The following is a 13,280-nucleotide window of genomic DNA, read 5'->3' on the forward strand; positions in this document are numbered from 1 at the left end:
TCAATGCCCCTCAATGGAGCCAAATGTTGATCGTGTGGTCAACTAAATCATTTTACACAATGTTGCGGGATCAAAGCTAATCACACGGTGTCCCACTATTGGTATTCGGAAACATCCTAAGTACATGCACATAATACCACATATCTGTTTTGTTTTTGAAAGTAGAGCTACTGAACACAAATGGCAAAATTATTCCTCTATGCTTAATAAGAAACACACAACTTCATGATTTTTAAAAAAGAAAACTTTAAATTCTCCTCCTCTATTGAGTGGATAGGTTAAAACTAAAGAAAGCTGTAGTTCGAAAGTTTCTGTATTTAACGAAGCTATTTTCAATTCAACCTCTAGAAGTGTAAACATTAAATACTAAACATGGTGAATTGCAGTAAGTTGGAGTGACGCATTCAAAATTCTAGTTATGCTCAGCCGTAAAAAGCAATACGTCGCGTATCGTGAGTTGGACATCCCCTCGTCCTAGTTTTCATTGCCCTCCCATTTTCTCTGCTAGGAAATGAAATATGTAAGAAGTGTGATATCAGACCAATAGCCCGAACAGCCCAAGATATATATATATATATATATATATATATATATATATATATATATATATATATACAGTGGTTAGACAAAAAATCTAAAACGTTATCAAAAGTGTAAAAATTATACCTAGTATGGTGTCGGGCCTCCTTTTACGTTGAAAACAGCTTGGATCCGACGTGGAATGGACGTATACAGCTCCTGAATCGTGGTGTGTGGAATTTTGTACCATTGTTCCTCCAAACATACTCCAGTTCCGTAAGGGATGCTGGTGGAGGGTAATGAGACCGAACAAGCCTTTCTAACTCAGACCACAATGGCTCAATGATGTTCAGATCTGGTGATTGTGGGACCCAGGGGAGGTGTGTTAGCTCCTGATCATGCTCCTCAAACCATGATTTCACCGTTTTTGTAGCGTGTTAGGGTGCCAAATCATTTTGATAGATGCCATCACCATCAGGGAACAATATTTGGGCTATGGGTAGAACCTGGTTCCCAAAATGGCCTCACAAGCCTTAGCATTCATAATTCCATGCAGGGCTATGATGGGACCTGCAGAAAACCACGATATCACTGCCCATACTGTAACAGAACTACCCCCATGCTTGCTTTACAGTTGGGAGCAGACAGTCTATATCATACGTAAACACTGACGGGAGACAGTGTTCTTCATACGTAAACACGACCGGTAGTTGGAAACAAGGTGAAGGTTGATTCATCGGACTACATTACGTGTTCCCACTGCTCATGAATCCACGCCTTGTGGTCCTTGCACCACTGGATACGTCTCTTCACATTTACTGCTGTGACCAGGGGTTTAGCGATAGCGGCCCTGACATGAATTTTCATTTTATCAAGTTCCCGTCGCACTGTTTTCGATTAAACCGGGTCCTGTAGGCCGGAATTGAGTTCAGACGTAATTTTCATTGCATTGGTCTTCTTTTTAGCTGCTAGAATCCGTTTTAATGCCCTCTGGTCCTTATCTGACATACTTGTTTTTCAACCACATTTGTGCTTTGCAGACGTTGTTTGCCCATGAATTGTGTATGCCCTCGTGACATTGGACACAGTGCCTTTCGATACCCCCACAATGTTCGCCACTGTTGCCACTGAAGCTCCAACCAGACGATCATGCCTCTTTGTAAGTTTGTCAGGTTGCCCATTTTACCGAACCGCTTTCACAACACGACACTCACAGGTGAACTGGTTATTCCTGACAGAAGAGGAATGTCCACAGGACACATTGATAACAAAAACCGATCGGCAACCACAACACGTGTTGTACATTGGAGGGCCAAACTTATGTGTTCTGTATGAAATGTTTTTAGATTTTTTTGTCCTGCCCCTGTGTATATATATATAGGGTACTACAAAAGATGTTGAAAATGACTAACATTGAGTGCTATGCATACTTGTCATCATGCTCCTGAATACACTCTAGAGAGCTGCATGGAAGTGTTGTCTACAGACTGTTGAATATTGGTCTGTAGTTTTTCTATTATGTGAAAATGAAATTACTTTTTTAGTTTTACTGTTATGCATTTGAGCTAAAGAAGAAGATTGTCAGTGAAGATATTTTTTGTGCTCTAGCACCGGGAATCGAGGACCTGGACCACGTGTTCAAAGTTTGTGCATGAGTTGCGTAAATTGCTGATTTCAAATATTTCATAAGTAAAAGTCTGGTAAAATAAGGGCGGGAGATCGGATTGGCCACAGAGGCTTGAAAATGATGCGCTGGTAACACTCATTCCAAATACTACATGATCACATGACCAGTGTGGGAGGTTACATAGTCTTGTTGAAATGGTGTATTTTTTTTCACTCACCAATCAGAGTAAATTGTTTGATCAGCTGAAGATAATACAGTATTCATGTTGTCTGAAAGAAGAGTATGAAATTTCTCTTTCAAAATATGTGATTAAAATTTTCAATTGGTAAGCAATACATTCCCTCAACTTCTTCCATATTGAAAGCGTATCGTCCCGTAAGTAGTAAATTAATCTCATTTCAAAGAAGTAATTTGCCCCTATTTCAAAATATAATTTGTAGCCCAGGAATCAACGAGCGAAGAATGTCTATATTTAGAGTTTATCTAATAGTTTTCTTTGTTTCAAGTATGAATTAGTGAGCCGTGGCGTTTACTAAAATTTTTATTTTTTATTTTTTATTTTTTTTTTACAGGATGATAGGTGTACCATGTTTTCCTTCAACCTGCTGAGTTATTTTGGGAATCATTTTTCTGTTTATATTGTAATAAACTTGAATTTTTGTTTTTTCTTCCATTCCTTGTATAAATGAATGGATCATAAAACAAATATGGCATAGGAAAACAACATTTTAATAGAAATGAAAAAGATAGAACCATTTGGCAAATTTTGCAATACGGACACGTTATTTTAACGTATACTAGCTGAATCTGCGCTCCCTACACAGAGCATCATTCACATATGAGCATGAATCTCCTTGTCATTCCTCTCAATACCTGTACATGCTCGTTTACAGACACAAGTGAAAGACGTCTTATTAAAAATCGGCAAGAGATACCATAAAGGGGAGATTTTGTCGATTAATTTTCAATATCTCGTACTGTTTGCAAGATTTCAGCCTACTTCCGGTTGGAGTTTCTAATTCATGTATGATCAGTGTTTTCTTTCTTCTTGCATGTAGTGTGTAACAAGAAAATATATTACATACACAATTAATTATAATATCAGTGATATATGGTGACATTGGGCAAAACAATCCAAACAATAAAGATTCATTTTAGACTGAGAAATGGTTATCCTTCGTTTTTCATTTTCATTTGGCTATGAAACAAACTCCGGAGAGATATACTAACCCCATATACAAATGTGTGGTATTGGAATGTATAATTCGCAGGATATGATGCTTTGCTTTTTAAACTTTCAATACTTCCAGTGTACCTCTAAAAACGTAATAATGAAATAACTGCCAGTTTTTTTTTTAAAAAAAATATTTAGTTAGAACTGAATAATCTACACAAAATTTGCAATCGATCAATGAGAACTACATCTTTTTAGAGCTTGTGCTTTCCGAAATATCGTTGTGAAAAGAACTGGACACAAACATATGATATAAATGCCCACAACCATATAAACCTAGCATTTTAGTATATAGATTATTCTCACAATTTGATCAACTAAAGAGCCACCATGATTCCTACAGACTGTGATGATTTCACAACAATTTCTCCTGGAGGAAATTTTACTAAACACTAAGAAGTACTATAAAATATTGATAATCCACGTTGAGCAAGCTAGAGATATGGCCCCCGGTGGAATTTCGTAGCTCCAGGGGGGTGTCACCCACTGAAATCATTAGTGCAATCATTAAACGAATAGTAAATAGAAAATAAATATAACAAGTTTCAAATTAATACCATGAAAGTTAGATGGTTTCGACTGCTATATCAAGCAGTACCATATTTTTATTTTCGAAAATTTCATTACCATAATTTTATATAGAGTTGGAGATGGAGGAAAGGTTCGCTCGTGAGTTTCATTGATTAGGTAATCAGTTATTTTAATTAAGTAACACAACACAGAGTAAACAAAATTTGTTTTATTTACACCACAGTTCTAAGAAACAAATAACTTACATTTTTTTAGCTCTTCTTACAACTTTCCAAAACGAAAGAGTAGAGAAGAAGTTTAATTTTTTTCTTGCTTTACTGACTTCCTAAAAGAAATTCAGATTATTTCTACGTTGCCTGAAAGGGCAACTATTGTCTTCTTTGAGCTGGATTTAATTAGATAATGACTTTAGTAGCCATAATGGATGCCAAATCCGTCGAAGGACAAGTGAGCAACAGTTGGGGCAGCAGAGTAAGCGGTTCCGACGAGACCAGTGGCAACAGCTGGGGCGTGGTAAGCGGCGGCAACAGCTGGGGCATGGTAAGCAGCAACAGCTGGGGCGTGGTAAGCGGCAACAGCTGGGGCAACAGCTACAGCATCGTTGCTGATACGGGTGTCGTATTTGCGGACGCTAGAGAAGGCCGAGTCAACAGCCTTGGAGTAGTGGGACACAGCAGAGTTGCCATCGAGGGTTCGGACGGTGCTCTGGTGGGAAGCGCCTACAGCATAGGGAGAGGCAACAGCGTAGGGAGAACCAATACCATAAGTAGTGGCTACTGGAGCATATCCAGCGCTGGCAACAGCCAAGATGGCGGCGACGACGGCAAGCTAGAAAAGAGCAAAGGAAGAAAGATGAAATACTCTCTAAATAGTTCTCTCTTATATATCTACTAGATACAATATTAAAACTTTTTTTTTTTTTTTTTTGGAAATAAAATTTCTAGTTTTACGACCCACTGGTATGCCTAATAGGCTAATGGGCTAATAGGCTAATAAATTGTTTTTACAATAAAAGAAAGAATACATATGTAGTAAAAATAAAATCTTTAGACTAAATCAGTCATTTCTCCGTTAAAGCAAGTTCTCATAGTTTTATTAAGAAAGTACACAAATGCCTATCGAGTTTCTAAGATTGAGCGAGATCCATTTCGAGTGGATCCGACCTGGATCAGAATCAATATTTGGGTTTTCATCCGACGTGTGAGTAAATGAAATCTACCTAGGGTCAATCTGGGAAGCGTACACAGGCAACACGTTTGTTAGCCACTTGGCCATGCATGCTGTAGGAGGTAACGATCTATATAGCGCATATGGTATACATATATGTATCTGCATGTGCTAGATAATGAATTTGCATTCTTCTCTTTTACTGATAACTTTGCAAACAATAAAATTATTCCAGTAATTTTTAACCAATTAAAGGAAAGATAATCATGCAAAATGCAATAGAGTTGATATGTGCTTTCTCTGGAGTTATAGTGACAAAAATGATAACTACAATTATCAAACTGGTTTTGTAAGATAAATTTCACCAAAAATTGGAATCGGCACTTGATATCTAGAGTATTTAGTACTTTCAGAATGTGTATAAATCTTAGGCAATAAGAAATATTTATGTCGAACTAACTATGAAAAAAAGATACCTGCTTCCAGAAGTCGAAAAGAAGTCCCTTAATGGAAAATTTCCTTTTAGAATAAAAGACATATGTGAATCACAATGACCAAGAGAGTTGTAAGTCAATTGCAATAGATTTTATGACGTAAAGTGATGTAGCACACTCAAAGCACAAGGAAATCAAATCACATGAATACAAAGTTGTGAGAAAACTGTACATAAAATTTGTACGGATTCCTTAATTACAGGAAAAAGTTTATAATATTTTCCCTTATAAGAGCCTATTCACAATATCTCAACACAAACCTTTTAAACTCTGAAACGAGTTTCAGATATGGTTCTAACAACAAGAGTTCTTATTATGTTAAAAGAGAATAAAGGTTAATTATATATAATTCAATGAAGGAAAAAGAAAACTAATATTCTTTTTTTAATATTGCCTGTGAGTCAATTATAAATAATTAGTATTAGTTTAGAAAGAACAAGATCTAATACGCATAAAAGAAGTTTCGATGAAAGAAGGAAATAAAGAAAGTTATTGACAATTTTTTTTTACTGTCCTAGCAGAAGTAGAGACACATGTTTGTTATAATTTCCGTGTACGTTTTAATCTTCTTTCATAAAATTAAAAAAACTAATTAAGCTCTAAAATAATTAGGAATAAATTACATTGAAAATTTACAAAAGATAGAATGTCCTCTAAGTGATAATACGCTAATCTTTAAATGAAGTACTAGGAATTTTAGCATTCAAATTTTTTGTCATTACTGAATCAGGACATTTTTCATTTTCCTTGTCCCTCCAGAGGAAATAAATAACAAAGGCTGGATCATTTTAATGCAGGCCTTTAAATAACTATACTTCATAAGGTATAATTATTACAGTGACATAAAGAACTAAGATTTTTAATATTTTATTCATCTACAACGCAAGCTTGAACCAAGAAAATTGTATTTACGTACACAATGTCAAAATGTAATGTTATAATACAGTACAGTATTAAAAATTAATGGGTTTCACTAATTTATTTTCTAGGACATTCAAAGCTTCCTAACTCAAACCTTATGAAATATCAAATTTCCATTATTTTTAGATTATTAGTTTGTGGATTGAAAACTCACTATTGAAAGTAGTATAATAGATTAAGAACTATTGAGAATGATCAAGTGAGATTCGCTCTATAATATAGTGAATCATAATGAGACTAGTTTCTATTCAACTAATGAATACCTGTTAATTAAATTAATAATGATACATTTTCAACTTTGATTATATTTTATATTTTAAAAATCAAACAATGTAACTCTTCGTTATACCAGTAAGTACAAGAAAAAGTGTTTACTGTGTAACTAAAGTGGAAAAAAAATTACGAATAATAGAGACCTTTTAAGACTCACTAAAATGTTTTCCAAAGTAGTATCTCGGCTTATTCTGAGCAAATTGTCTATATAAACAAAGGTCATACTCCGAAAAATTGGTGGTGAAATGTACTTTTTTCTTTTAATCTACTTTAGAATGAGACTTGAAATGCCATTTTGTCATGTATACATTTAATCATCATTGACAATCAGAAATAGGTTACCATTCAAAGTTAAAATATTATTCATGTATGCTGATGATAATAATCAAAATATTAAAGGTCATAGGGAAAAAAGTCAATACTGAATTTTCAAATTGTATAGTTCATTTTTGAAGTAAACTTTCAAGTCATTGCTTCATTTTGGGTTTGTTATAGAACCAGTAATCCTTGTGCTAAATTCAGACGAAAGTATCGATGTTATCTGGGAAGCCGACGATAGAAAATATTGCCCAGCAAAATTAGGTTATATCAAAGCCAGTAGCATAATATACTAGAAACGCAAGAAACATTGTTCTCAACCGTTTCTCTTTTCAATAATTACAGTATTATCCTGCTGATAAAGGTGATGTATAGAATTTAATTATTACCGAAGGTAAATAAATGTTCAAGTTGTATCATTAACAATATTTTCTTTATTATACAAATTTAATGATTGTAATTTATACATCAGAGTGTTTTCCTCATTACCATTCAACAATTTCAAAATACCACGAGAAGAAATTATTTCTCTGACGTCGCCTGTTTTATCAATTTTATATTAAGACTTATTTTATATATCATAATCTCAACAGATACACAAAATATTTATTTTAATTTTGTAAGTGATAGAAACTAAAAATAGTTTTGAATTGTGATTTTAACAGTTGAATTATATATATTTTTTTAATATTAAAAAGTGTAAATGAATTGTTTCATGTCATTGTATGTATGCTTGAATGTATGAGAATGTTGTACGATATGACTTTAGAATTGATTAGTTGAGCCTTTTCTTCATTGTAGTAATCACAAATTAGTTTATTCATAACAGTTTCTAAGTTAGGCTACTTTTCCATCTCCCTGTGTTAAAATTTATATATATCATGAGATTCACAATAAACAAGTCTCTTTATCACAATATTACAAATTTAAAGTAGAACTATAAATATTAGATTCAACAATTATGGCTGCTGAAAAGAACATGAGTATAGCTTACGGAAGCCAAGCAAAGAATTCGAGGGACACTCTGAAGCTGTGAATAGGGCAACTGAATACGATAGTAGTGAGGATTTCAGAAATAATACAAGAGTGTATAGTTCTTCCACAAAATTTAGAAATTTAATTTCCAGCTGAATCGTTAATGATATTCTACAACCCTACAAAATACGAAGTTTCGACATTCATTTGATAACGCAAAAAATAATTTAAAATAACTAAAATAAAAAAAACCCATACTATGTAAAACTTGATATATTTTATTACACCAGTTCTAATTTATACTTATGAATTCTTACTTATTTGTTTGGAATGAATGTTATTATTGGTTTCCTTAAAATACATACCAATAAGCATAATGCAATTTCAGTAAACTTATTGCAGTGTTACAAAGAAAACACAAGAGGAAAAATTATTATTCTGGTTGAAAATCGAACATAATAGCTATGAGATTTGAAATAATAACCGACAAGTTAGTGATCAAGAAGTTTTAAGCAATCCAAGACCTGGTTTTTTATACAGCGACTATTGCTTTAGGTTAGGAACAATCAGAAATTCAAAAAATATAATTACGTTTTTTATTTTAAACGAATTATTTTTTTGTTCTCGTAATCCTAGTTTTTGTAGTATGTTTATTTAAATTTTATTGCTTTGTAAAATAAATTATTAATTTGTACACAAATACATTTTTAATATGTTTTATCAATATATTTTATAAACATTGAATGTGTATATATAGAGTAATTATTTTTCATATCAAGATTCATTGAACATTTATATTAAGGAATTTCGCCAAGAAGTATATATATATTGTATATTGTGTATTTTTTAAAAATAAATTACGTTGTAGTGTGCAATACGTGTATTATAATAAAAATATCGTTTATTTAACTTCACAGGATTATGCTTTGTAAGCAAACGAAAATAGATGATGAATGTAAACCAATGGTAATGGAAAATTTTGTGGAACAAAGGGGTGGAAGGAATAGGGAAACACCAGAAATTCGAGAGTATATGACCACATAACCGTTATTCTGTCATTGAGTGCTTGATCTCCGTATGATAGGCAGATCTAATATGAAAAGAGGAGTATAGAACGTAGAAGCATAAAATGGAGAATAGCTGACTTTTATATAAAGAAAAGCTTTGAAATCCGAGTACCAAACGTAAGCTCCCTACCACTGAGCCACTGTACGTCCCAGCCACCATTTGTAGAATACATGATGTACTTCCTCGAAATAGCATTTCTATCTGTAAAGAGTTCGTCTATGTAGAAATTGGGGTTCAATTGAATGCTTCGTTGGCGACATCTTTTTGCATAAAGCAAGATGGGCCAAATGTGATGAGACATGCTGCCGGGGCAGGAGAGATTTGTTCCACTTCCAAATGAGTTGAGTTGATTGTAGTTTAGCGTCCCTTTCAGCAGCGAGGCTATATGAGACGTGGACCTACTGATTAACGTGGAATCCGAACCACATGAGCTCCCGCCGGGAATCGAACCCGGGTCTCCCACGCCAAAGGCGCGTACGCTAACCGCTTAGCCACGAAGGAGCTCCGCACTTCCAAATGAGTGGAGTGTACGAGTCATTCGTTTCGATATTACACATGATACCTAATCCATAGTCTGAGATAGCCCTCTCATGATATCTAGCGGTTCCCAAATCGCGGATTGGAGCAGGTGGGGGCTGTGATTCTACCGTGGGAATCTTATCGGAACTCCTATAGATACTAAAAGTGGGCTTGCTATAATGCTCCTGCGTCAACACTGAAGTAGACTCTCACTCGCTATAGGAATTCCTTCTACCTATAGGTATAATTAGTCTCGGCGTATCGCGCTAATGCGTGTATCCCACTACACTTATTCGGAGTAGTTTGTAGAGCAAGCTGGAAAGTTTTTAATAAAGCAAATCGTTTTCCAAGCTATCTTAATCAGGTACTGGTTTAAGAGAAATTAACTGCTCAGCCTAGCATGAACAAAGATGACGGACACTCCACTATGCAATGTACCACCAGCCAGAATTTCTAGTGTTAATTATTTTGCAGGAAGAGAATATTTTCAAATAAGAACAGAAAATTATTTTGTGCTTGTCTGACAGTAAGCTGCTCTTAAATGGTTCATCCATTACGCAGCAATTAACACCAAAAACCTAACTGTTGTAATACTATTTTCTGCGTCAGTCTTCTAGGATAAATTTAGAAACAAAAAATATTGTTTGTTAGTTTTGTAAAACTTTTTTTTTTTAAAAATAAAGTTTACTACAACAAGGGCAAACACAAATCCCTCTCTTATTGTAATTGACATTAAATGTGAATATAACGATTCGTTTGAAATGAGATGAGAATTGTTGATATGTAAACGAGCAGTATTCCATTACATACTTATAAGCCGAATGAATAGACCAATAGACTGCTCTCTTCAGAATTATGTTTGTGCTTTCAAGCTTGACTAGCACCGCAAAATTTTAAATGAGCTGAGTTTCAAGAGATTTTCATTGAAGCAGATTACCATTTGAACTTCAGAAAAATACTTATAGGCTTATATATATCAAATTAGTCTGTGCAATCAATTAATTCGCTAATCTGATAATTTGCTTCACCATTTCGGATGAAGTAGTTTGTTTGTAGTTTAACAGATAGTTTTGCTTCGAGATTTTATAATACAGTCTTGTTCAAAAAATCTTGACTACCCTCATCACTTAAAACGGCAATATTCTAGCAGCTGTATGTAGCATATTCGAATTCTTTAGCTTTAACTAAAGATCTAAATCGGTGAAAGAAAAACCAAATTTGTTTGATTTATTTCCCGGCTGTGGATAAGATTAGAATGCTTTTGGAAGAAAGATGGGTGGCCTTTTTTTTTTTTTTTTTTTTTTTTTTTTTTTTTAGTAATACTGTCCATAAGCATCTAAATATCAGCACTAAATCAAATATACATTCAGCGTAGATCAAACCCCAATGTTCCGAAGACATAAACAACTATAAAATTAACCCGAATAGAAATATTTCAGATCAAAACATATGAAATGTCCTTTTTCGTTCAATAATTCAATGGCATAATCATGACATATATTTGCAAATGATCAAATCATGATATATATTTAAAATAATATTTATAATCATTATATATATTTAAAATGAAATGAAATCTTTTAGTTTAACGTTCCAGGATTATGTTGTTTAGGCTAATTGAGACGGATGATTAAGGCAAGTGAATGAAGCTAAAACAACTGGTGGAATGGGAATGTGGGAGCAAAAGGGAATACTCTAGAAACCCTCTACACGAAGTTGTCCACTAGAAACTTACTTGGTCGAAGATGGAACGAGGGACTCCATGCACCAGAGGTACGCACTCTACCTGAGTCATTATGCCCCCTAAATTAGAAATGCAGGGAAAACAACGAGAAAACACACGAAATTGATATTTTCCTCCACAAACTCCCGTGGCCCGGGATCGAGTTCAGTTGAGTTTATTTTGAGTTTAACGTCTCTCTCAGCAGCGAGACATCATGAGTAGAGTTGCCAACTACGGAATATAAAAAAACGGCACCCCCTTAAAATTCCCTATGATATAGGTCTAAGTGTGAAAAAAATGAAATGAAATCTTTGAGTTTTACGTCCCGCGATTATGCCGGTTAGGCTAAAGGAGACGGTAATGATGAGAGATGAATGAAAATGGTGGAATGAAGAAAGTGGGAGAACCCCGAGAAAATCCATGAGCACGGTGTTTGTCCACCACAAAGTCCACACGGAGCTGGCTGGGATCGAACCAGGGACCCGAAGCACCAGAGGTGAACGCTCTAACACTGAGCCACCGCACCCCCTGGTCTAACATGTAAGTGTGAAGTACCTTGTTCGGACCCATTCATAGGAAGTAAATATACTACCGTGAACAAAAGTATTAGCACCTGTATTCTGCTTATCTTTAGTACATTCACTAATAAGCTTAATAGATACATTGTGCTATAAATTAGAAACTGTAATCGGCACTGATAATTTTATTGTGTTTACCAGTAACTGCCACTTCTTTAAAACTATCGAAACAAATGAACAAAAGTATAATAATTTTTACGTGGCAATTTGGATTTGGAAAATGAAATTTCTTCTTTAAACTTGTACTTCCACTACAGGAAAATGATTTAAGAAGTCCTTTTCCATTCTCGATAAATGTATAAAATTCCTTGCAAATAAATTTCAAATTTTCTTTGATACAGTCCCTGTCATCTCTAAAATTATCTAAACAGATGGTGGTGAAAGATGACAGTTTGGATTTACGAAATGAAAGTTACTCCTTAAATCTATACTTCGAACTAGATACAAATTTGAAAAAAAAAAAAAGTCATAAAGGGACTGGTAAGAAGTTTCTCCGGACATCGGCTTTAATCAAAATAACAGCAATATTTCCGGCCAGGTCGGTCAAAAACTGGCCAGTTGGCAACCCTAATCATGAGACGGGACCTACTGATTAACGTAGAATCCCAACCACATGGGCACTAGCTGGGAATCGAACCTGGGTTTCCCACACCAAAGGCACGTACGCTAACCGCTTAGTCACGAAGGAGCACTGACCTGGGATCGAATCAAAGACCCCTCACATCAGAGGTAAGCACCCTATCACCAAAGCCAGCGTACCATCGGAAATTATCATCAAATATATTTGTATAGTGTTAGTCAAGAAACAACAATTACTCGTAAAACGTTACACATTATGTGGAATTTTGATCCAATAGAGCGGTTTAGGATTTTCTAATCGCAATATTAATTTAGTTCAACACGTAGATAGTTTTCACATATGCAGTATAATAAAAAATTATATATATATATATGACGATTAATGTGGACCTTCCTTTGGTTCTCTTACCTTGAACATTTTTGAATGCTGTGTGTGTTTTAAGAACTTGACTGTGGAAGTTGATTGTAAGACAATGGTGTAGCCATTAATGCTCAGGACGATTTATATAGCCTACTTGTGAGACATTTGCCCTTGATGTGTGACGTCACACGTTCTGTGTGCACATTTGCAACGGACAGCAAAAGCGCGTTCACTCAACGGCCAGGAATTCAAGAGATAGAGGGAGAGAGAGAAAGAAAGACAGACAGACAGAGAAAGAGAGAGAGAGAGAGAATTTGGGTTAACCTCTAGTTCGCGCCCAAAGCAGAAGCGATAACCACGCCCGTACATATATGAAAAGACACAAAACAATTC

General features: G+C 34.7%; 1 protein-coding gene across 1 annotated transcript; it reads right to left on the reverse strand.

Moving 5' to 3' along the window:
- Positions 1 to 4,104: 4,104 nt before the first annotated feature.
- LOC145691258 (cuticle protein 76-like) lies at positions 4,105 to 13,048 on the reverse strand. Its single transcript, XM_081766886.1, has 2 exons — positions 12,936 to 13,048; positions 4,105 to 4,739 (listed from the first exon to the last, which is right to left on the reverse strand). Exons 1-2 carry the CDS (start codon positions 12,942 to 12,944, stop codon positions 4,320 to 4,322), a joined length of 429 nt encoding a protein of 142 aa, XP_081623012.1. The 5' UTR covers positions 12,945 to 13,048; the 3' UTR covers positions 4,105 to 4,319.
- Positions 13,049 to 13,280: the final 232 nt, after the last annotated feature.

This window comes from Thermobia domestica, chromosome 1 (assembly GCF_964235325.1).
Source record: "Thermobia domestica chromosome 1, izTheDome1.hap1.1, whole genome shotgun sequence".
NCBI lineage: Eukaryota > Metazoa > Arthropoda > Insecta > Zygentoma > Lepismatidae > Thermobia > Thermobia domestica.